The 24534-nt window shown below is 44.0% G+C and overlaps 1 protein-coding gene across 8 annotated transcripts in view; it reads left to right on the top strand.

Annotated features, from left to right (window-relative positions):
* HIPK2 (homeodomain interacting protein kinase 2) overlaps positions 1-24534 on the top strand; it is a 186840-nt gene that overhangs the window by 140443 nt on the left and 21863 nt on the right. For 2 of the 8 annotated variants that reach the window (XM_082400262.1, XM_082400266.1), the window contains exons 6-12: positions 1083-1267; positions 6401-6563; positions 10143-10350; positions 11443-11564; positions 11955-12011; positions 19303-19445; positions 22239-22418. In XM_082400262.1, the coding sequence (XP_082256388.1) occupies positions 1083-1267; positions 6401-6563; positions 10143-10350; positions 11443-11564; positions 11955-12011; positions 19303-19445; positions 22239-22418 (1058 nt within the window). The remainder of the gene's footprint in view (positions 1-1082; positions 1268-6400; positions 6564-10142; positions 10351-11442; positions 11565-11954; positions 12012-19302; positions 19446-22238; positions 22419-24534) is intronic. The other 6 variants (XM_082400267.1, XM_082400263.1, XM_082400269.1 and 3 more) reach the window with 6 other exon arrangements.

Below are 24534 nucleotides of genomic sequence, written 5' to 3'. Positions count from 1 at the left end.
TTACATCTTCTGCGAGAACACAATTCAACCCACTGCACTCAGTCTCTCTCAGCTCACTGGAGGGACCACAGGCTCTCACCTTTGTGCCCAGAGAAAATTCTAGAATGTCAGCTATTTTTAGGGTAAAAACTAGCCTGAAATCAGGGCAACCCAAAGTGAGTTTTTCTTCAAAGCAATGAAAAATAAAGCTACAGACCAATAAACACTTAGCACACCTCTCACGGAAGATAAGTGTAACCAAAAATCATCGATTCTGAGTAAAGTATACTTGTCAGTTGATTAGAAGCTTAGATTGTCTGAGAAAACCGAAATTGCTTTCCAGCGCATGTCTTGGAAAATAGAGAAAGCACCACAAAACAAGGCTTTTAAAGGCCATCCTAGTATAGACTTGCTCTTGGAAGAAAAATCCTGTGTTCAGATGTCCTGCCTGCCTTGGCCAGAGGTGATCCCAGCGAACCCAGGGACTTGAATAATTCGGGCCCTAGTTCAGGACCTGCAAGAGGACTGACACACCGTAGGTGTGGGAAGAGGGTGCTGAGGCCCCAACATCTCCCTCGGAAGGTTAAATAAATAAACCTTTTTGCATCTTATTTTTTACTGCTTGGTTGTAATTATTGTTTTTTTAACTGTGGGGAAATACATGTAGCATAAATTTTATCATTTAAACCCTTTGTAAGTGTACCATTCAGTAGTATTCCGTGCATTCACATTGTCACGCACTCGGTCTCCAGAACTCTCTTCATCCTGTGGTTCTTTTCAGTGAGGTGTGATGTGAGGTGCATTTCCGCCTAAGTGATGAGCAGGAGCTTGGTACCCCCGGCACGTTTATACATTTGCAGGTGCCGGCAGTGGCCTCTCCCTTCCCCGCGTGCCCTCCCTCTGTCTCTCCTGCAGAGAGAACAGCCGCGTCCGGTGGGCAGTGATGACCCGAGGCAGCGCCTCCCACGGGGCAGACACAGCCTTCCGGGGGCTGGGAAGGGGTGACCGAGAGATTAGGATGGAGCTGCAGGGCGCAAAATAAGAGGGGTCAGGAGGAGGGAGGCCGCGTGCGGTCTTGGTAACCTGTCCCCGCTTGCTTTCAGGTGAACATGACGACAGATTTGGAAGGGAGTGACATGTTGGTGGAAAAGGCGGACCGGCGGGAGTTCATCGACCTGTTGAAGAAGATGCTGACCATAGACGCTGATAAGAGAATCACTCCGATCGAGACCCTGAACCACCCCTTTGTCACCATGACACACTTACTCGATTTTCCCCACAGCACACAGTAGGTGTCCCACGTGATGCTTTATTCCAGGGCTGGGCAGACTTTTTCCTGAAAGCCCCAGATAGTGAATATTCGAGGCTTTGCATCCATACGGTCTCTGTCACAGCGGCTCAGCGCTGCCATTAGAGCTGAAAGCAGCTGTAGACGATACATAAAGCGAGGAGGGAGGCTGTGTTCCAGTAAAACTATTTATCAAAACAGGTGGCGGCCGCATTGGGACCCTGGGCCGAAGTTTTCTTGACACCAAAGAGAGGGAACGGTGGAACGTGAGAGGGCACGAGGCCGGGTGGGCCGGACCCTGGGGGTCTGTGCACAAAGCGAGGTGCTCAGAATGGCAGCGTCTGTGACGTAAAGCCACGTGCAGGGGCAGAGGTCACGAGTGGACTCGGTCCAGTGTGGATCTGGGTGTGTTCTTTCGTTCATTCATTCATTCATTCGCCGTGCGGTGTGCTGTGCCAGGGGCTGGAGTATGTGGGGAGTGAAGCAGATGGGACCCCTGCCCACTGGAGCTTACAATCTATAGGAGAGAGGAAGGTACTAAACCAGCGGTCCCCACATATCCAGGATGCTATCAGGGGACACATAGGATGGGGAGAGCATGTAACAAGGGGGCCTTGCTTGGGGCATGGCAGGGAAGACCCGAGGACAGGACCGCCAAAGGAGAGGGAGGTGCCTGGTGGAAGGGCCGGCGAGAGCGGAAGGGATGTTGCCATATGGAGACTCCGACACGGGCAGAACCAGCACAGGAGCTGGAGGACGGGGAGAGATGAGGCCCCAGGATAAGCCAGGGGCGGGCCTTCCGTGTTATGGATTTCAGCCTTTCTTCTAAGAGCAACGGGAAGTCATTAAAGGATTGATGGCAGGGGAATGGCTGGTGAGAGTTGTGTTTAACAGAGATCGGTCTGCTGTCACTTGATCAAGTCAAATAAGCTTGGAAAAAAATGCCCATCAGATTTGGCAACTTGGAAGTTGTTGGTAACTTAGTGAGAGCTGTTTCAGTGGATGGTAGAAGCAGAAACCAGTTTAGCAGGTTGAAAGATTGAGAGGTGAAGAAATAGATAGTACCCTTTCAAGAAGGAAGGCTGGGAAAGGGGAGGGAAAAAATAGAGGGGTGACTAGGGAAGGCCCAAGGGTGGGGTTTCTTTTCATATGGAAGAGACATGAGCAATTTAAGATGCTGATGGGAAGTGTCTGGTAGTAAGAGCTTAGAGATAAAGGAGGCTCAGAAGATGTTTCCCGAGGTGGTGGGATGACCAGGATTCAGAGGGCAGGTGGAGGAGGGGCGTGTGGCTGGTGCAGGGGAGAAGAGGTGAGGGGCTTCTTCTCCTCCTGTTGAGAGCAAGGTGGTGGTGGTTTAAGGAGGGTAGAAAAGTTTAGGTAGTGGGAGGTGGCAGAGTAAATGGGACAGAGAAATAGAGCAGAACTGTTGAGCGTGGAGGTTGGACATGAATAGCGCGGCTGTAACTGAGCTCTGCAGGCGAAGGCATGGAGGGACGCGGAGGGATGGAGGCAGCTGGGTCCGTCAGGTGGGGTGTTGCCGGGCCGCTAAGAGAAAAAGTTGACACGGAGTTAGGTGTTGGCAATGGAGCAACTGAAATCCAAAGTGATGGCTATGGGAGGCTTAGCCAGAAAAGAAAGGAAGTGAAGATGGGAGGGGTCCAAAGAGACTGAGTGGTCAGTTCAAAGATCGGTTAGTATAGGAACAGTCAAATAAGCCAGAGGGGTAGAAAGTGTGACCAGATGGGAGGCTTGAATTTCTAGTTGGGGGAAGCGAAGCAGTTTCCGGTTGGACAGTCTAAGGAATGGGTGGCTGGAATTGACAGCAGGTCACTGGAGGTGAGAAGGAACTAAGAAGCCAGGATGTCTGACAAGGAGCCAGGGTGACCTCTGAAGTCCCCCAGGTGGGCGGGACCGAGCTAGTGGCCCAGGCCTCGGTGAAATGAGGAGGAAAGAAAAGACGTGAGGCTGTGCGGCCTGAGAATGGGAGGGGGTAGTAGGAGGCACCATAACAAAGTACCACTGAGTGGCTGAGTGTCTTAAACAGCAGACATTTATTTTCTCATCATTCTAGAAGCCCAAGATCTAGGTGTTTGGCAGAGTTGGCTTTTTCTGTGGCCTCTCTCCTTGGCTTACACATGGCTGTCTTCTGCCTGTGTCTTCACATGGCCTTCCTTTTATGCACGTCTGTGTCCTAATTTCCTCCTCCTTCTAAGGAATTGGATTAGGGCCCACCCTAATGACCTCGTTTTACCTCTTTAAAGATCCCATCTCCAAATTCAGTCACATTCTTAAGTTCCGGGGGGATTAGAACTTTAACTTAATGTGAATTTGGGGAGCACAGTTCAGCCTATAACAGAGAGTAGTGAGAGATGGCACTTCAGCCTCTTGACCCCGAGGCGCTTGGGATGTGAAAGAATAAACAGTCACCTCCCTGGGTGTCTGCTGGGAGAAGCAGGGTGCTCGAGAGAGCAGCAGATTTTAGATGGGGTCAGGAGGGAGAGGGAGTACCCGGGAAGAGGCCGCGGATCAGAGACACCTGCAGGTCATCATGGGCCCTGCCATGGCCACAATCAGATTGGGCTGATTAAGGCTGGATTTGACCTTAACCAGCATATGAGAAAGGATGGTGTGGCACCCACCGTGGACGGTGCTTCCTCAATTTTAGGTCTGTTCCTTATTAGCTGTTGTTGAGCAAGTCAACTTGTATTGCAATGACCAGATATTGCCTCTAATTTAGAAGCATGTTTGAAACAACCAAACTCCTGTATAAAGAAGGAACTTGGACCCATCCCTTGCAAACTCTCATTACGGGATTTGTCCTTTTTCTGGGTGTGGTAGGGCTGAGTCAAGGGGTGTCAGTCTATACCACAGAAGAAAGGCAAACTTGGTGATTTACTGGATAGGGCCGCATAAGATCAGTCTTTGCGTGTTCGGGGTGAAGCGGGATGACTGAGAAACAGCTATAGATAGGAGATGGAGGGGTGCTGGCTAGAGGGCTCCCGTTACCATCTGCACCAAGTCAGTGAGACAGTCCCCTGCATAAAGTTGGGGGCTTGGTTGAATGACCTCAGGGTGCTTGTCTGTCTCTGGGTTCTGTAAGGAAACAGATATAGGGTGCTTCACTGTGTGGGATGAAGACCAAGCGTGGAATCCATGGGCATCAGCTTCCAATTCAGAACTTGGTGTGAGACCAAGAGAAGCACCGACAGCTTAGATTTCAGAAAATAAGCCTCAGAAGGAAAGAAGGGTCTTTGCGCATACCCAGGCTTACCCGAGAGTAGGCCTGATCCCCAGGTAACCCTAGAACTTGTTGGGCAGACCATGGAGAACTCTGGGGCTAGAAGAAACCTCCAGGCCACCCCACCCCCCTGCTAGAGACCCCACCTCTGGGGCTCGACCAGGGTTACCCCAATATCCAGATTAACAGGTGAAAGAGACTCCACTCATTTCTCCATGCCAGGATTCTAGTGCACAAATTCCTTAAAAACCATTCTCAGAATTAACCCAACGTGAAATTGCTTTCCTCTAACTGAAACTAAAAGCTCAGACCATTTCAGTTAGACAATTCTGAGTCTAAAAGCTTTGTGTTGAATTGTCAGAAAACCGTTGATGCATTAAATACAGTCCAAAAAGAACACAAAATCTATTGTTTTGTTCCTTCAGCCTCCATGTGAAAGCACTTAGCAGTGGGCTTGGTACTTAGTAGATGTTGGCATTACCAGCATTAGTAATAGTGTTTTTAGCTCTTGGTTACCGGAGAATACGTTTTCCTTCCTCTCCAGGGTTGTCAGTCAGTAAATGTTTATTCAGTGTGCATTGTGTAGCCAGTGTAAGTAGTCATTAACTCAGAAAGAATGTGTAAGTCAGTTCAGAGCATCTTTCATGGAGAAGGTGTTTTGGGACAGCCCACAAGCACCTGCTTGGTCCAGAATATAACTTACCTATAGCATGTGGAAACAGTATGCATTTGTAATCTTAAAATAGTAGAATTTTATATTGTTATTAAACTATCTATAACTAAAATAAGTATTTTAAATTGAAATTTAATTGGGGTCTTATTATCTTGAATATTACCATTTGAGGAAAATTAAGTTGAATTAGAAGAAGACACAAGTGAATGAAAAACAATGTATAAATTCTAAAGGACACTATATGGTGGATTTTCAAAAACTTGGTCAAGGCCACTCGTGGCTTTCCTTGTCCTTGATGCTGGTGTCAGCGACACTTTCATACTTGACTTTCATAATTAGAGTTTTGTTTTGATTCACAAATGCAATGGAGGAAGAAAAAGAGGAAGAGAAATTTTACTTCATGTAACTGGGCAAGAATTAGAAAACCGAAAGGCAGAATGAAGGAAGGTAAAGAGAATGTACCTGCGTATGTGAAGACTGCCAATAATTAGCTCTTGATCTTGGCAAATTACCCATCCTCTGTCTACTTCAGCCTTACTCATAAAATAGGGCCAACAGTCGTATCTCTTCCCCTCGTGGTTGCTGTAGGACTGAATGAGACAGTGCTTGCAGACAACTACCACACTGTCAGTAAAGTTAGCCACTAGCAGTAATCATTAAAATCATTGTTCTCATTCCATACACAATCCAGGGAGGAACAAGAGTGGCAAGAGGTCCTGATACTGGGTTGGCTAGTTCTTTGGCTGACCCCTAGATGGCGCCGGTGCCCTAGACTAGCTGGAAAGGGTGAGCGCAAGGAAGGTGGAGACAGGTCATCAACTACTGTTCAGCGCTCCCAATGAGAGAACTTATACGTTTGTTTATGGGCCAGAAACCGCCTTGAAAGCTGAGAATGAGCAGTGAAGGTGGAGGCAGATCAGCAGCATGAGGAAATGCAGTGAGAGCCAAGAGGTCTGTTGTGCTGATGGAGAAACTTTACCCACCAGGATGGGGAGAAGAGGTAGTGAGACAATGGGGGGATTCATCTAAATACCGCCAACTCTTGCAAATGCAGACACTGCATGAGAAATCCAGGAAATTGAGACCTAACGTGAAGTGTCCCGGTTGTTTTGTTTATTAGATTAACTGTTCTCTCTTTTTCTCTCTCTATTTTCTCCCCTGTATTCCACCTTACCCTTTTGTCTTTCCCTAATGCCTCTGTCTCTGCCTTTTGCGTGAACAGCGTCAAATCATGTTTCCAGAACATGGAGATTTGCAAGCGTCGAGTGAACATGTATGACACGGTCAACCAGAGCAAAACCCCTTTCATCACACACGTGGCCCCCAGCACATCCACCAACCTGACCATGACCTTCAACAACCAGCTGAACACCGTCCACAACCAAGTGAGTGGGGAGCGGAGGGGAAGGCAGGCGGGGCTGATAGTGTGGGCGTCAGGAATTATACTTTTCCACCAAACCGAGTCAGGAGACAAAACTCCAATATCACGTACAACAGACAAAATCCCTCCGCTGTCACATTCAACTCTGTAAGAAAGTGTTTGTTCCCAAGGTTGTTTCCTTTGAGAATCCCAGGCACTCTTTGTATTGACTACTGGCTCATCGAAAGGTCCCAGAAATGACTCACTAAGGGAGTTACTTCTGAGATGGTACCTCTTACTGCTCTCCTGTCTTGATGTGGGAATAAGGTAAAGGAGATGCTGTGATCCTTTTATGACTGACATCTGCCTGATAAAGAATTCTAGAACTGGAAGGGATGCTGGCGGTCATCCAGCTCAGGCCCCTGCTCCTGGTGTCCACACTGCTGGGTCCACATGATCTCCTTTCAAGACAGATAAAACCTGTCCTTTTCCAGTTCTTAGGGAAAATCAATTCATCAGTCTTGTCACCAGAATTCCAGCAGTTAGAACTAAAAAGGGACCGGGAAACTGAGGTTTTCTTCCCACAGCTTTCCAATCTTTTGCAGAAAATTAGCAGAATCCAGCACCTAATACACTGCTTGAAATATGGATGACACCCAGGAAATATTTACTGAATGAATAATCCCCAAGTCCTCACTCAGGCTGCCTCTGGTATCTAAGACACTTTTACTTTTATTCCCACCAACCAGCCTTACCAGTTCCACCAAATAAATGTCCCTAGATTTTTTTCAGTCTTAATATCAATCCTTAATGACAACAGCACACCTCTGTGTGTGTGTGTGTGTGTGTGTGTGTGTACACACACACACACACCCCACCCCATAGGAAAGGAGTGTATATGTTCTAATCCTGAAGTGTGAATACTCTGCCTGGCCATCTACTCTTTTCCGACAGGTCCCCTACTCCCACGGAAGCGTCACTGACCCTGTTTTCCAGGCCATTCCTGGCAGAGTGTGTTGCTAAGGCCCAGCTTTACTTCCCAGCCTGTCCGCTCCTTCTGCCTAAACTCTAGGAGAGGCTGCGTGGAATCTGCTGCCCCCTGGGGGCCCTTGGTGTTCTTACAATTCTCCGTAGTGGAAAGAGCTAATGTTCTCTACAGCCTGGGGTCCAAAATAATAAACACCCCCACCCAGCGCCCAGCTCAGTCCTCAGGCTAAGGCAGCCATGGCCAGTCAGGTGAACTCCTTGGCAAAATATCACCGTGGTTTTGTTCTTCATCACCAGAGCCCCATTGTAGTGAGTGGACCATCTGGCTGGTGCCGTAAGCAGGGAGAGTAGAAGATAACGTTGAAATGGGAAGGTTGGCCTAACTGTGAGGAAGGAGGGCCAGACTAAGATGCATATACCGTATTCATTAGGCAGCAAGTGGAGATTTTTGAGCAGGGTGGTGACATGCACAAAGTAGTCTTTTGGAAAGAATGTTCTAGCCTCTGTGTCCAAGAAGAATTGGAAGAGAAGAAGTGGAGGCCAGAACATCACTAGTCAGGGCCTTACAGGTCCCAGGCACCAGGACAGGCCTCAGCTAAGGAAGTAGTGATTAAAAAGAGGGTTCTGGGGACATTTCGAAGGAAGGAGCAGCAGGACCAGCGACTGGCCAGAAGGGGGAGTAGTTGAGCACCAGCGTGGGAACCTGGAGGAGATTGGTGCTAGCGCCCTGAAAGGGGAAGCCCAGAGGCAGGAAGATGTGAGGAGGGTCTGGTCTCTGGTGTGTAGAGTGCAAGCAGGCGGTGGGGAGTGTGTATGTGGGGAAGCCTCCTGGAGAGGTGAGGCCATGGAGAGAACAAAGAGGAAACACAAGTCGTGCCATCAGTAGCAACACAGATGCCGGCCCAATACAGATGACTGTATATAAAACAGATAAACAACAAGGACCTACTGTATAGCACAGGGAACTATATTCAATACCTTTTAGTAACCTATAATGGAAAAGAATATACACACACACACACATATATATAACTGAATCACTTTGCTGTGCACCAGAAACTAACACAGCATTGTAAATGAACTATACTTCAATAAAAATAAAAAAAAAAATTAGATTGGCCAAAAAGTTCGTTCAGGTTCGTAAGATCTTATGGAAAAAGTTCATAAGATCTTACGGAAAACCCAAACGAACTTTTTGGCCAACCCAATAAAAGATGCTGGCCCACACGTGTCACACGTGCATTCCCAGTCACACTACCTGGAGGCCGATTGTGTGGTGCTGCAAAAACAGACACTTATTGTTACAATAATATCTTAAAATCTGAACATGGGCGCCAAATAATTTAGTGATTACTTTCAAATTCTATTACTTTGCACTGAAATTCAGCATCAAATATAAGTATAAAAATCATGTAAAATGAGACTTTATCCTTTTTTATCAAATTTGACACACACGCATACCCTTCTTGAAATCCTAATTTTGTATGTGTCCACGATATCCTTGTGGCTCTTTCCCTCCTTACTTTTTTAGTCCTTGTAACCTCTAGTGGCAAAACCTCTTATAAACAAGGTTGAATTTGAAGCCATAGGTAACTCCACCTATCTTGCTAAAGGATCAGCATGAAGAAGACTAAGATGGGGTGAAACTGGAGAATTCCCAATTTAGAATTTCTTTTCCTTCCGTGCGTGGCTTTGCTTCACATGGAATTTCAATCTCAAATGCTGTCTCTTTCTGGAAGAGAAAGGAAAGAGGACGTAACTTCAGTATCTGTCTAACCCATTTCCCTTTAAGTTCTCTTGACCCACTGGCATCTTTTCTCCCTGCCTTCCAGCTTTAGTAGCTGAACGCCAGCATGAGAATGCACCGAATTCCAACAAGTAACCCCAGTCTCAGCATGTCCCTCTCCGTCTCTGTTTCTGCAGCGTATTTCTTTACAGTAACGGTGCTCGGCAAACATCTCAGGGCATCTGTAAACAGTGCTGCCCTTAGACCTGAGAAAAAGGGCCCCCTGCCTGGGCCCTCCCCAGGTATGTGTGCTTCCATGCCAAGCTCTGGGTACCTGGCACCCCAGGCTTGGTTTCATCCTCCCCAGTATGGACTGTACCACCAAGTCCAAATACGTGGGCCCAAAGGCCCTCAAGTTGTGGGACAGAGCTGGGACAGGGAGAGACGGAAGGCAGGCATTCAGCTGCACATTCCAGTGGCCAAGCCAAGGAATCCAAGAGGGATTCAAACTCAGGTGGTTATGAAAGTGTATGTGTCCAAGTGGAAGGGCAGAACATAAGTCGTTTAGCCGATTTTTAACTTTGCAGTATTTAGACATGATATGCAGGCGTCCATTTGCATTTGCATCCCCATAAATGTTAGGAAGAGGCCTGAATGTAAGCACCGAAGGTGGTTCTGTGTCTCATGGGGCTGCAGGTGCCTGCTTTTCCCTGAGACTTTCCAACTGTATTTCCACTCCCCTCTGTTTTTGCTTTTTCGCTCTTGGTTTTCGTTTGTTTGTTTGCTCTTCTTTGAGTTCATTTATTTGATTTAGATGCGTGTCTCCCAACATGCCACCTCCCTCATTTTTTATTTGTGTTTATTTTTGTTTAATCCCCACCATTCCTTTAGGCTCCCACCTCCACCAGTGCCACTATATCCTTAGCCAATCCTGAAGTCTCCATACTAAACTACCAATCTGCACTCTACCAGCCCTCAGCGGCATCCATGGCTGCGGTGGCCCAGCGGAGCATGCCCCTCCAGACGGGAGCGGCCCAGATCTGCGCCCGGCCCGACCCCTTCCAGCAAGCGCTCATCGTGTGTCCACCCGGCTTCCAAGGTAAGGCTGAGCGGACACAGCCTCTCACTTGCTTCCAAGAGGACCACCTCTGGGGCGCTGGCCCCCAGACTCTTCTGTCCTGCTAAAGCCCTCTTCATTTCTTTTGGTGAGAGACCTGGCATCACTGAACTTGAGGGCCCCCGTACTGCGGCGGCCAGCCTAGAAACAGTGGGGCTTACGTTTCGGCACCAGGTCAGCGCCTTGTTATTCCCATCACCTGCCAGTGGTTTCGTCCCAGGCCCAGCTGCTGTCTGTAAATCAGCCCATTGTGTGTGTTCCCATTGTTATGCTGATGTCAGCTCTTGCATTTCCTCACATGGCATAGCCTCTGTGTGGCTTATCTATAAAAAATTGCCGATCTCCGACAGCCAACTAGTCCCAGTTCTTGTGAAGAATATAAATCTGTCTGAAAAGCATTTCCTGGACACCACCCCCCGACCACGTCCCCACCAGGTGATCCTTGGGCCATGCACCCCGGCACTCTTCTCCTGAAAATTCTAAGCTGGAGTTGACTGCTTGGTTACAATATACACAGAAAGCTCAAGAATTTGTTTCTGAAACCCTCCTGCTGTAAGTCTACATGGTTCAGTCTGAATCAGTGCAATTCCAGCCGCCTCGCTCCTCCCCCAAGGCCTGGCTTTGACATACGCAGATATATCTTCACGTCAAAAGCAGTTGTTTTCCTGCTGTAATTTGCCAGCATAACTGTTCCACTCTTGGCTTTAAAGATTCCTTAATTTGACCTAGTCTTTGAAAACATTCAAGGCTGTTTTCGTGTTTTTTTTAAATTTTAAGTTAGAGGGAATTCCCTGGCAGTCCAGTGGTTAGGACTCCACGCTTTCACTGCCAGGGGCCCGGGTTCAGTCCCTGGTCGGGGAAGTAAGATATCCTGCAAGCCATGAGGCAAGGCCAAAAGAAAGAAAAAAAATTTTTTTTTTTAAGTTAGAAACTAAAGGGGAGACTTCCAAAGGACCAGGCGGTATCTAGTGCAAAGGGAAGCTGAGAGCTGACACAGCGGGCTAGGAAGGTTCTCCTCAACCAGCTGTTTCCAGTCACTTAGCCCGTTTCCCCCTTGCCCGTTGTCTGGACTAGGATTGCAGGCCTCTCCGTCTAAGCATGCTGGCTACTCTGTGAGAATGGAAAACGCAGTTCCCATCGTCACTCAAGCCCCAGGAGCTCAGCCTCTTCAGATCCAACCAGGTCTGCTTGCCCAGGTAATTCTTTCTTTATTAATACTGGTATTACCATGATCCATGTTGTTAATGTTGTTCACAAAAGAGCTATATCTTCGCTAATTCCCTCCCTGGCAATGAGTTAGATGCTTCAAATCATTAGAATATATCAGTAATATTCTGAATGATCCCCAGGTGAATTACCTTCCTAAGTATCTAGCTTACAATTACAAGAAGAAATTTAGACACAGGGAGAGTCTGGGGAAATTATTATCATTGTATCTTTGTAATGCAAATTAATATGGGAGACCTAGGCTTTAATCCTAACTCTCTGTGACCCAAGGCAAGTCAGTTAGCATTTCTTCCTTGTAAAATTGAAATTATTTTTTTTAAGCCAAAAAGAGCCTTGGAGATTATCTCTTTGTTTTATAGTTGAAAACCAGGATCACAGAAGCTTTGGGATGGAACCTTCCTTATCTGTTCATACAGGTACTCTGATAGATTCTTAGAATGAAATCACAGAGGTGAAACTGGTTGAAAATTTGTAAAGTGTTGTGGAAATGTTAGGTAACCATAGTGGTGTAATGATAATAGTAATCAATCCTTAATGTCACTTGAACCTTAATAACAAATACATCCTCATTATGCCAGGCACTTTACAGTTGTTATTGATTTAATCCCCACAACATAGTAAGGTATTTGTCTCCTTTTGACAAATACAGGAAATGAAGCACAAGAACTGGCTCAAAGTCACATGGCAGTTAGGTGGCAGAACCAGAAGAGAAACCCAAGACACCAGCATCTGTATTTTAACCACCATGCTGTACTGTGTCTGTTGTTGGGCGTCAAGGACAGCTTGACCAAAATGTTGTTAGTTTAGAAGCACTTTTGTTTTTAAATAAAGTTGGTTCCCAAAGACACTTACTTATGGTGTCTTTTGTTGAATAGAAGTTTGGGGTTTTAATTTTAATATAGTCAAATTGCATAGGTCTATTTTGGACTCACTCTATTCTATTCCATTGTCCTCTCCAATATCCTATTGTCTTAACTATTATGACTTTAATATATGTCTTGTATCTGGTCAGAAAAGCCCTGCTCCTATATTGTTCTTCAAAATTTCGCTGTCTATTCTTATCCCTCCGCTTTTCCATGTGAATTTTATCATCACCTTTACATAAGAATTTTGGTTCCAAAACAAGCCAAAACAAAACCCAAAACCCTGGTTTGTATTTATTGGACTTGCATTGGATTTATATTTACTTTTAGGAAAATTGACATCCTTATAATATTAAGTCATCCCTGAACATGGTATAACTGTATATAAATTACCTTTTATTCCTTTCACTAAAGTTTTCTTTTGTTAGAATAATTCCTAAATATTTTACAGTTTTGTTATTAATAACTTTATTAACTGTATGTTCTAATTATTTGTCTTTGGTTCATAGGAATGTAACTGATTTTTCTTTATTGAGTTTGTTATCTAGCAATCCTTCCAAACTCTGATTAGTTCTGATTGTTTCTGTGAATTCCCTTGGATTTTCTATGTAGACTGTCTTTTCATTTACAAATGATACAGTTTTGTTTCTTCCTTTACAATCTTTATAACTTTTATTTATTGTTCTTATATCACTGTGCTGAGAGCCCCTCCAAAACAACGTTTAATAACAATGTTAATATTGAGCATCCTTAACTTGAACCTAACTTTAAAGGAAATTCTTCTAGCTGCTTGCCATTAGGGATTTTGTTTACTCTGAAGAGTTGAGAGGGACACTTCATCAAGTTTGCTAATTTTTTTAATGAATTAATATTAAATTGCATCAAATGTTCTTTCTTCATCTATTGAAATACTCCTGTGTTTTTGTTCCTTAATCTGTTAATGTACCAAGTTACTTGATAGATTTTGTAATGTTCAACTGTCCCTGTATGTCCAAGGTGAACTTTATTTAATCATGTTGTGCTTGATGTATTTGTATGCTTTTCAATTCTGGATAGTTTGCGAACACTATAGCTAGTATTTTTGCATCTATGTTCATAAGTGAGAAGTGGCATGAATTTCTCTTTCTTGTTGAATCTTTATCTGCTTTGGGCATCGAGATTACACCAATCTCATAAGATATGCTGGATATTATTACTTCTTCTTCTGTTTTCTGGAACAGCTTGTTTGAGATTGATATTAGCCATTCTTCATCTCTTTGTTCTTATGTCCAAATTGAGACTGCAAATGACCACTAACACCAGCGTCTGATGGCACAGAAAGCTGTGTCTTGCTGAAAGTTTGTAAACAGAGAACCTTCAGTGTATAAAGCACACCTTCTACTCCTTCCTCTGTCTCTGGTCCTCATAGCTCCCTTTTGTTTGCACAGCTTGGTAGTAGGGAGTTCAGAAAAGGCCCTGGTAGATCAAGAGAACCACAGCTCCCTCCAGGGGCAAACAAAGCAGCTTGCTCATACTTTATCCGACTGGCAGAAATCCAGGCCATTTTCCCAGTGCTGCTCATCTGTGAGCCAAAGCCTGCAGAATTCACATGTACTTTAAAGGGTACTTATAGATCCTTCTTTGTGTTTGCACACTTAACTCTAGTAAGCCAGGAACCATCTCTGAAAGAAAGAATACTTGGCATCTCTTACTAGCTAAAATAGACATTCTTCATTGTTCAGTTTGGTGGAAACCAACAGGCTCGGCACTTCTGAATTTGTTTCAGTCCTTTAATCATAGCAGGGAAGGGCTCTACCTATTGCGTACTTGAAAAGGAGTCCCGAACGTGCTGTAAATCTCCAAGTGACTTTAACCTAAAGCACTAAGTGGGAAAGTGAACAACAAAAAAAATACATGTACAAGGATTTTAATTGCTACAGTGTTAACAGGGTACTGCTGGGAGCAATTTGAATGTTCATCAGTAGGAGATTTGTTAAATAAATTGATACATGCATAAAACGGAACACCATGTAGCCATTAAAAAGGACATGGTAGACCAAAGTGTCTTGACATGCAGAGACGCCTAAGAGAGATTAAGTTTAAAAAAAAAAAAAAAAAAAAAAGTCCTGTCCTATCCAGCATCACTGTGTGTCTTTTTGTTTATTGGTTGCTTTTGATTTTTCTGTCACTCAATTCATGCCAATATGTTAGCCTATTAAGGTCGAGCTTTCCTAGGTTTTTGGGTTTGTTTTTTTTTTTTTTTTGGCTATGTTGGATCTTCGTTGCTGCGCACAGGCTTTCTCTAGTTGCGGCGAGCAGGGGCTACTCTTCATTGCAGCACGTGTGCTTCTCATTGTGGTGGTTTCTCTTGTTGCAGAGCACGGGCTCTAGGCGTGCGGGCTCAATAGCTGTAGCTCGTGGGCTCTAGAGCGCAGGCTCAGTAGTTGTGGCGCACAGGCTTAGTTGCTCCGCAGCATGTGGAATCTTCCCGGACCGGGGATCGAACCCGTGTCCCCTGCATTGGCAGGCAGATTCTCAACCACTGCGCCACCAGGGAAGTCCTCTCCTAGGTATTTTTTAATGGTCCCTTCAAAGGACGAAAATAAGCTAACTTCTGAAACTAGTAGGGCAGCTATAAAGAAGAAAAAAAAAGCAATAATTAAACATGGAAGATGACGCTTTCATTCTTCTTGGGATAAATTTCTAGGTATCAGGCAGAGGCACTCCAAAGATTATTACTTTAAATATATCCCAAAATTCTGTGTATTTCTTTTTATCTAAATAGTTACACCTTTTCAAAGAGTTTATCTATGAAAGTTTAAAGAGCCTTTTAAATCCACCCCTCATGTTAGCTTTGTTTGCTCTGCCCTTTTCTGCCCCACCTCCCAGCAGCATCACATATCCCTCAAAGGGAAACACTCTCTCTGGGGCACCCCAAAGATGTGTTCGTGGAAGAAGAGGGTGTAATCACACCCTCTCATTTCAGTGACATGAGGGTGATATGGATTGCCTTACCAGTAACGTTTTTTTGGTACCGCCTAAAAGGAGCTGTCACCTCTGTCCTTCCAAGCCCCAGCCCAGAGCTGGCATCTTGACCACCATCAGAAACTGTGAATGAGTAGGTAAAGGTAGAGAGATGGGAAGTACAGTTCTTGATTGATACAGTATTGAATTTATCTCACTTTTCAAATGGCAGGATCCCAAACCCCCTTTGACCCTTCAGAGCCCCCAGGATATGGAGATGTCTGTTTGCCAGATCCTTGTAGACTCTGCCCCGCCATGAAGAAGTTTTGTGCATTCTTCAAGCCAATCAGCTTGTATCACCTGAACCCCTTTAAATGTTTCCCTAAGGATAAACCACTGGCTTGGACTCTTTAAACTGTTCAAAATACAAAACTTCAATGCTTCTCAAAACCCTCTCTGGTTATTTCCAACCATACTGTCTTGCTGTCTGTGTCAATCTTGCTTGGTGCCTGATATTGTTAATGAATAAGGAAGACTTTTTCATACCACTTTTATGCAGTTGCCACCAACACCTGATCCTGAGTAGGGCCAGCATTTTTATGTATCATCTCCATAAAAAGAGGTAGTAGTTTGGCTGAGAGCATGGGCTGTAGAATTCGACTGCCCGTGTCCAGGTGCCAGCCCCACCACTTACTGGCTGTATGACTTTGGGGAAGTTATTTTTGAATTTAAATTTAATTAATTATTATCATCGATATTGTATGATCTTATTTTCAGCTGAGCCTCATAATATACTATGATTCCATTTCTTTTCCTGTACAACTTGTTTTTCCTGGAATTAATGGTTGTCTCATCTTTTCATTGGGTTAGTTTCCTCTGTGTCTATTATTATGCAGCCCCAAACTCTTCCAGAGCTCTAAAAGGCTTGTGTGTTTAATGTGTTGATGTGTTTGAGCATATTGAGAAGTTCAGTGGTTGTTATTTTTCTCTCTTTCTGAAAGCTTTTAAGACTCTCCTTGTCTACAGTGGTCTGAGATTTCATGACTGCATGTTTCCTTGTGAGTCTTTTAGAATACATTGTCCTGGACAACCTATTTGCCCTTTTTACCTGGAGAATTTTCTTTTATTTTTGCCTTTGTTAACGTCTTCCTTTCCATTTTCTGTGTTCCCTCTTTGCAGAATTCTTATTAATTAGGTGCTGGTGTTTCTGAAGTGATCTAATGATTTTCTCATCCCCCACCCCCGCCCACCTTTTTGTCTCTATATATTCTATGCTACTTCCTAATATTTTCTCAACTCCATGGAATTGTTAATTTCTCTTGTCATAGTTCTCATTTCAAGAGTTCTTTCTTGTTCTCTGAATATAGATATATCTTCTTATACATGATCTTGTTTCATGGAGATATATAGATATATTTTTTTTCTTTTTTTTTACCTCTATGAGGACATTAATTACATATTTTTTTGAAATTTTCTTCTGATTCCGACACTGTTGTTGTTTCCTCTGAGCTTCATTTTTTTGTTTTAGTCGCTTTCATGTTAGAAGCTTCCTTTAAAATCTGGCGATCCCCGGCTGTTCATTCATATCTAAGACTGAAGCACTAAAATAACTGGAAAGCTTCAGGGGCAGGGCGGTGGACTTCTCCATAGCTGAATGTGGGCTTCTTTATAGGCCAGTAAGGAGTGAGCTCAGCATTTTCATTGGCAGATCCCCTCTCCTCAAACGTATCTATATTTTTCTCTCTTGGAATAGTCAGTTTCCCTAGAGAGAATCCTCCAGGCTCCTTCTTTGAGACTGGGGGTGCCAGGTATAATTCTACATACCAGGGATCTGGGGGTGAAGGCATCTCATGGTTTAATATACAGACTTGTCCTTAGATTCCTTCAGTCTGTGAACTCAGTAATCGCCCTTCTGTTTAACAGCTTCTAAAATTTTGTTAACTGTAATTGTCACTTCCTGTTCTCTTTGTCCTATGGACCTATATATATTTTTTTCATTCCTTCACTGTCATTTTAGTTGAGCTTAAAGAGGGAGAGCAGTAAATGTATGTTTAATTTACCATATTTCCAAGCAAGCTATTTAACTTCTCTGTGTTTCAGTTTACTCATTTGAGAAAGGGGAGGGGAAAATAGTCCCTACCTCACAAGATTGGTCTTAAGATAAAGTCAGAAAATCTATTTATGGTCTTAGTTCTATGCTTGGCACACAGTATGCATCCAGAAATATCAGCGCTAATCTTATAAATTATAAAGTAGTAATAAATTATAGAAATATCTGATGAAGTGTTGTCTGAAATTAGTTGAACATATCAATCAGTGACTGAGGTACAAAAATATCTCTCTTTGAAGTAAAATGTTAATATTCGTTTTAGAGAAATAGGGAAAAAATAATGTCCTTAGCTTGATATCAAGATTTATTATTTTAAAATGACATTAGTCAAAACACATGCTTTTTATGAGATCTGAAATAAGTTCCAGGCAAAAGCAGTAGAAATCTTACTGCCAGTGAAACTGTTATTCATTGAAACTTTTGAGCTCATAACTGTTTCAATCAATTAAATTATTTTTCTGCTCACTGTGATTGAATTCAGTAAACCTGAAATACAGTTAAGTATAGTTAATTGCCTTGGTAGAACTGCTTCCTTCATTTCATCAACAAACATTTATTAAGCATTTACTGTTTTATCTGTGGTCCCTGAGCTTTCTGCCTCTATCAAAAAAGATCAGTAAGCAAACAGGCAATATCTACAAGGTATAAGAGATTTCACTGGGTCTCATCTGCAACAGAGATGACAGGATAGACCAGGTGAACGATCCACTCAGGTCTAAATACTGCGGCTATATCATTTTATACACATCACTGTTTATTAAGCCTTGACTCAAATTTGTAATCCATTTCCAGAAGTGCTTGTTTGTACTTGTGAGCCTAAACACATGCACAGTTTGTGGAGCACTACATTATATTACCCAGTGTCAGTCATCTCCATCCTGATGGAAAGAGAGATATAACTAAGATCCCAAATCTTTAAGTCCTTGACCTGCCCAAGAGGAATTTTACCTTAGTGGTGTTCCTTCAAGTGTCCAACTTTGGACAGCTGTGTTCAGTGTGAATCATTTAATAACCAAAGGCAAGCAGAATAGTGATTGAAGATACAGAGAGCTCAAAACACAATACACGCACATGCACGCACACGTGTAAGTCTGTTCAAGGAGGAATCAAGAAAGTTCGTTTTAGACTTCTTAGAAAAAGCTTAATATTTCCGAAGAATCAAGCTGTGACTTCCTCACTGTCTCATTTTTGCTTTGAGGAAGTCAAGGTAATTCTCAGTTAAGCTTAAGGTCCCAGCTAAGAAGTGTACTTCACACTTGCCTGCCCTCAGTTGCAGGCAAGTATCAGATACTTGGGTGATCTCAGAATTATGTTAACTTAGATTCAGAAGATAACACAAGTTGGACCTCTAGATTCTAGCTGATAAACAAAAGGCAAAATATTAAATAAAGGATACTAGACAGAAAACTTCTTGAGGTCAAGAAGTTACCCTTGTATGGCCCAGTTCAACTACCTCAATCTCTTGCACATAATTGTGTGACAGAATAAATCAATGAATGAACTCTTGGAAATTTTAAGCATTGTTCATTAGAGCAAATTTATAAATATATCATTCTTCAATGTGAATGAATTGCTTCCATACAGTTCTTTGCCCATATACTTATTATCTTCTATTGACGTCCCATGTGCTAATTTTATCTCCCCTGGTTTTCGAGGCCAAAGAGCAGGTCTCCACTTTCACACCTATCACAGGGTCCAGCACAACCCTGGGCACAAAATAAGCGCTTGACTCATGCAGATTGATTTTATGACTAACGGACATGGTGATAGCAAACGTCCTCTGTCCTACAGCAGGCCTGGCCAAGTGGGACCCAGCAGATCCTGCTTCCCCCGGCGTGGCAGCAGCTGACTGGGGTGGCCACGCACACGTCGGTGCAGCACGCGACTGTGATTCCCGAGACCATGGCCGGCACCCAGCAGTTGGCCGACTGGAGGTAAGCAAGGCAGCAGGCATGTCTGGGATGGGAGGCATGTCTACCACTGACCCAGAGAGCTGCCAGGCTGGCCTGTACCAGAATCCCCTGCTTTTTAAATTAAAAAGATTATTAGGTGGAATAAGACTACAGTGTAATGAGAGGTTATTTTTAAATAAATGTGTACCAGGACACTAGAAATCAGCTTCATTACATTATGGTCAGTTGTCGTTTTCAACCCAAAATTCAGTTCCATTATTTGATCACCAGTGTAATTCACCAGACTTGGCTTGGGATGATTTTTTGGTTGTTTCTCAGAATTAAATTCCACTCCCAGAAAAAAAAGATTTGTCACCAGTGAAAGGATGCGGAAGAGAGTCCCCGGGGCTCCTATGCAATTCCAGAAAGTGTTCTCGAGGTGTTTTGAGACGCGGGCACACTGGAGTCATAGCAGACCTCCCGGGGGAAGGCTTGACAGAAAGGGCTTTATTTGGGATGGTAAACTCTGGTGTGTTTGCTGAGTGTGTCTCCTCAGTTGACAGTCATATCTTCGAGATCCAAGTGCACTTTCTGCAGACCCCAGAGGCATCCAGCTGACGGCCACCAGCATGCCACACCCCCTGCATCTGTTTCCAGAGCCCCCCACCCCATCCCACTCGCCAACTTCATCACTGACACATTGCTCCGTTGTTTTTATGGCCGCTTTCCACTTTTCCTTGTACCTGCCACCCACCCCATCCCAACACCACCACCATGCCCCCCTGCACCAGTGCAGAGCCAAATGGCAGCCCCCAAGTTGTCCCCAGCTTCCCGTGGCCCTCTGCACTGTCTCTCAGCCCAAACATCAGGGCAGGTCACACCCCTCACCCTCTTGACAGTCTCCATACCAACCATGGAGCCTCCTGACAGCTCCTTTTCTGACCTGAAAGGCTACTGTGAATGAAGAGCTCTGGATAAAAGGTAGAGAGGTAGAGAGACAGGCCCCCAGTCCAGCCTCAACTGCAGCTTCCTCTATTCTGCCGGTTAATTTTCTAATTACTAATTTACTAATTCTAATTTAATTTAGTAAGAAGAAGAGAGGAACATGGGCTGTTTATCACAGCCCCATTCACTTCCCACTGACAGCACTCCCCCTACATCTACCCCCACTCATTGGAAGCACTTTCAAACCAGGTAAAACTGGGTTCATGTCTGGCCCTGCATGACCTGGGAAAAGTTACTTAACCTGTATGAGCCTTGGTTCTTCTTCAGTAAAGTGGGGATAATCATGTCTATTCATAGGATTGTTGGGAGGTTTAAATTTAAGATAAAGAAACAAAGCACTTGACTGAATTTAACGTACCATACCAGCGCCTGGTACATGACAGGCAGTAAATAGATCTGTTATCTGCCCTTCCCCCGTTCACACTGGTTCATGCTCAGCAAGACCACCTTCCCTCTTCAGCTCATTAGGGACAACCACCAAGGGGAAAGCTGTCTGACCAGCTGTTTTTTTTTCCTCACCCCTTCTTCTCCTAAAAGACCACACATACACTGTACTCCTTCTTTGCTTTGTCTTTCAGCATTTCTAGCTCATTGAATTTCAGCAATACTCACATACTCACTCATGCATATTTTCTTATCCCTCATCCCTCCTCATCTCTTACCTGGTTATCACAGAAGACACCTAAAGCCAACACAGTTTCTTTTCAGTCTCTTCTCCATTCCATGTGTGGTCCAAAGAACATCCGTAATCATAGCTAATAAACAAAAGAGAAGTACCAGTGCTAGACCTGTATCAAAGGAAAAAGAGTGCCATGTCTGTAGATGAAATAGCAACAAAGTAAAGACGCTACAACATCAGTTTCTAAAGTTCATGTAAACGTCCAAAAGACTATCAAAATCTCTACAAAAGTGTCTCCCTGCTTCTTTTTTTCCTATTCATCTTTCTCCCTAAGTTTCAAAGATAAATTTCATAATATTTTAAAAATTCAGATGAATTCTATAGCTTTTCATTTTATTATGTATTAAATGGGTTTTTATGGGCAATTCTCTTAATTCATCACTACTCTTAATATTTCTGTGGGAAAATAAGCCTTTGAGCGCCATACAACCCAGATCCCGTATAACCCATTTTCAGGATAATGGCTGGCAGTATTTCTTATCAACATGCGTCTGACGTTAGTAATTTTCACTTAGTACCAAACGCTATACATGTCTAGTCAACCTTCAGTTAATCTAATTGTTCATTCAGGAAGCGTGTAACTCATTAATCAGCTGCTACACGCCTGAGCGTTGTGCTAGCCGCTGAGAAAATTCTAAAGTGTTAACACTTCCTAACGCCAGAAACATATGGCTCCCAGGCTTCGAAGTTTGTTTTTCACATAAACTATAATATCCTCCCTTATAAAATGGTACTACTAAGATATCCTGCCTCCCTCACAGAGTGGAATCACCCACTGAAGGCACTTTGTAAATTCTAAAATAAAATACACAGCCCAGTCACCTGTTCGGGGACTTGAAAAGCTGGAGGGAATATTTATTTTCTCTCCCCAGAACTTAAGCTGAGTCTGCCTACTTGGCATTCTCCGAGCTTGAAATGCCCTCTTTCTCACTCACCAAGTTGTATCCCTGCCACTTAAATGTTACTGCACCAGGGAAACTTACCTGTTGAAGTCACCTGGGGTGGCTCCTCCCTTCAACAACTCTCCGGGTAGTGAGAGACCCACCTTTTGGTTTTAGTTTGGCTTTTAATTGGGGAGGGAACTTTATCTTATAAACGAGCTCTGTTTCTATAAAACCAGTAAAGAGCCTGTTCTCCCATCTTTCTTTTAGGAACACGCATGCTCACGGCAGCCATTACAATCCCATCATGCAGCAGCCGGCGCTATTGACTGGTCATGTGACCCTTCCAGCAGCTCAACCCTTAAATGTGGGCGTGGCCCACGTGATGCGGCAGCAACCTACCAGCACCACCTCCTCCCGGAAGAGTAAGCAGCACCAATCCTCTGCGAGGTAGGTGGTGTAAGAGTCTATCCCTAGAGGAAGGAAAGCTCAAGGAGCTTGGAAGTTAAAGATCTGGATCCCTGGGATGGGACAGGAAGTGGCCGGTAGAATTTGCTAGGCCGTGTGGGGAGCACTAGGGTTTGAAGGAGGCACTCATTCTGAGGTCTGAGTGCTGACCCTGCCAGCACCCAAAGGCTGGGGGCCTGGGACCACAGTGTTCAGTGTCCGGGCCTTGAGCGGTTCTCCACTTCTCTAGCGAACACTCAGGCTGACCTCTGAAGTTGCCTTTTCAAAACCATAATAACTTTATTTAAAAGTAGTAGAGGGAATTCCCTGGCAGTCTGGTGGTTAGGACTTGGTGCTTTCACTGCCGTGGCCGCCCTGTCAATCCCTGGTCCGGGAACTAAGATCCGGCTTGTGGTGCAGACAAAAAAAAAAAAAGGTAGTACAGAAATGTGCTTTCTTTGAAATCTAATGTCAGAAATTTAACTCATTTAGCTACTTGCTTAAATATAAGCAGTAACTTGGGTTAATCCTAGACACTAACCAGCAGAACAATAATCTTTCCCATTTCCTTTAAATCCACTTTCATCTCCATGAACTCTTAAAAATCAAGATTGACAAAGGCCATGTGCTGTTTAGTTCCATTTATAAGGTATTTTGGAAAAGGTTAAGCTACAGGGACAGAGATCGGATCAGGGCTGCCAGGGGCTAGGGTTGGAGAGGAGAGGATTGACAAGGAACGAGCAGAAGGGAATTTTTCAAGGTGATGACGAAGTTCTATATCTGGATCGTGATGGGGGTTACCTGACTGTACATTTGTCAGAACTCATCAAACATTTCAAAAGGGTGTCTTCCACTGTATGTAAATACCTCAAGAGACCTGACTTTTAAAAAATAAGAGACTTCCAAACAAACGAACAAACAAAAAAATCAAGATCAAGATTGTGTGGATGCAGAATTTTTCCTACGTCTCTCTCCAGTGGCACTGGCGGGGAGGTACCTAATTGCTTATTTGGAATAGGCTAATCAAGAGAAGTCTAGTATAGGAAATGTCTAGTGAATTTTGGGTTTCGACTTCCTTGTATAGGAAGGTGCCAGAAATTAGGCCTGCCTTTTTGTATTCTTTTTCATTTGGAAACTAATCCAAGAGCTAACTTCCTTAAGTTGTCATCCTTCTTGAACAAGATTCTTATTTGGATGTTTCTGACAACTTAGGGAAATTCATGTCAGATCGGTGGCAGGCTTCCAGAATGCTTTTGCGTGGCAGCCCTGTGACAGCACACCTGTGTCTCTGTTAGATTGGGTGGCAACAGAAGCCACTGTCTCGATCCTCACGTGCTGTCATGCTCACCCTGGTAGGTGGTCGCCAGAACCCTGGTCTGGCCGGAAGGTGGGGTTTAGCCTCCTTGTAGCTCACTTTGGCCAGGTAGGGGCAGGAAGAACCCTTGGCCTCTGACCTGCTGGCAAGTCCCTCTTTCTAGCCTCCTCACCACCCAGCTGCCTTTAGGAAGGCTCATTGCCAATGCATTTCAAGATCAGTATCACTAGAGTGAAAATTATGTGTTTTCCTATTTTTAAGACCAGTGCCTTAGGCGTAACAGTTGGGAAGACCAGAAGGCTTTCCCCTGTCAGGTGGTGCCATCAGGCACACTTTTCTTTAACAACACCAAATGGACCATATTTTAACTGCTCGAGTAGTGAAAACATAATCTCAAAATTGTAACATATTAGTAATAACAAATACATAGTTCTATGGTAAATACAGAGAATGGAACAATCTTATCAGTAACACTTCTTATTACGAGCCCCCCAAAAGGAACAAGCAACATATCTGATACCAACTAAATGGAAAATTAAATAGATCTGCCTTTATGGAATTATTTTCATCTGTATTGCCATCCCTTTAGCTAGAAGATGCTAGAATCTCTAAGGACATATCACAGTCTTAAGTTTCATTATAGGCTGGCTTTGGTCTCACTGTACAGATATGACCAAGGTCAGCAAGGGTTGATGGGGAGGGGAAAAGGTAAGGTATTTTTTTCTCTAAAGTTACCAGAAACTACGTTGGCTGATTTGATAAGTAATTTTGAGTTGATCAAAATCAAGATTAAAAGGTCCCTTT

The sequence above is a fragment of the Balaenoptera borealis genome (assembly GCF_965194805.1).
Source record: "Balaenoptera borealis genome assembly, chromosome: 7".
Taxonomy (NCBI): domain Eukaryota; kingdom Metazoa; phylum Chordata; class Mammalia; order Artiodactyla; family Balaenopteridae; genus Balaenoptera; species Balaenoptera borealis.
The sequence above is the reverse complement of the archived record's forward strand: the minus strand, read 5'-3'. Positions and strand labels throughout refer to the sequence as shown.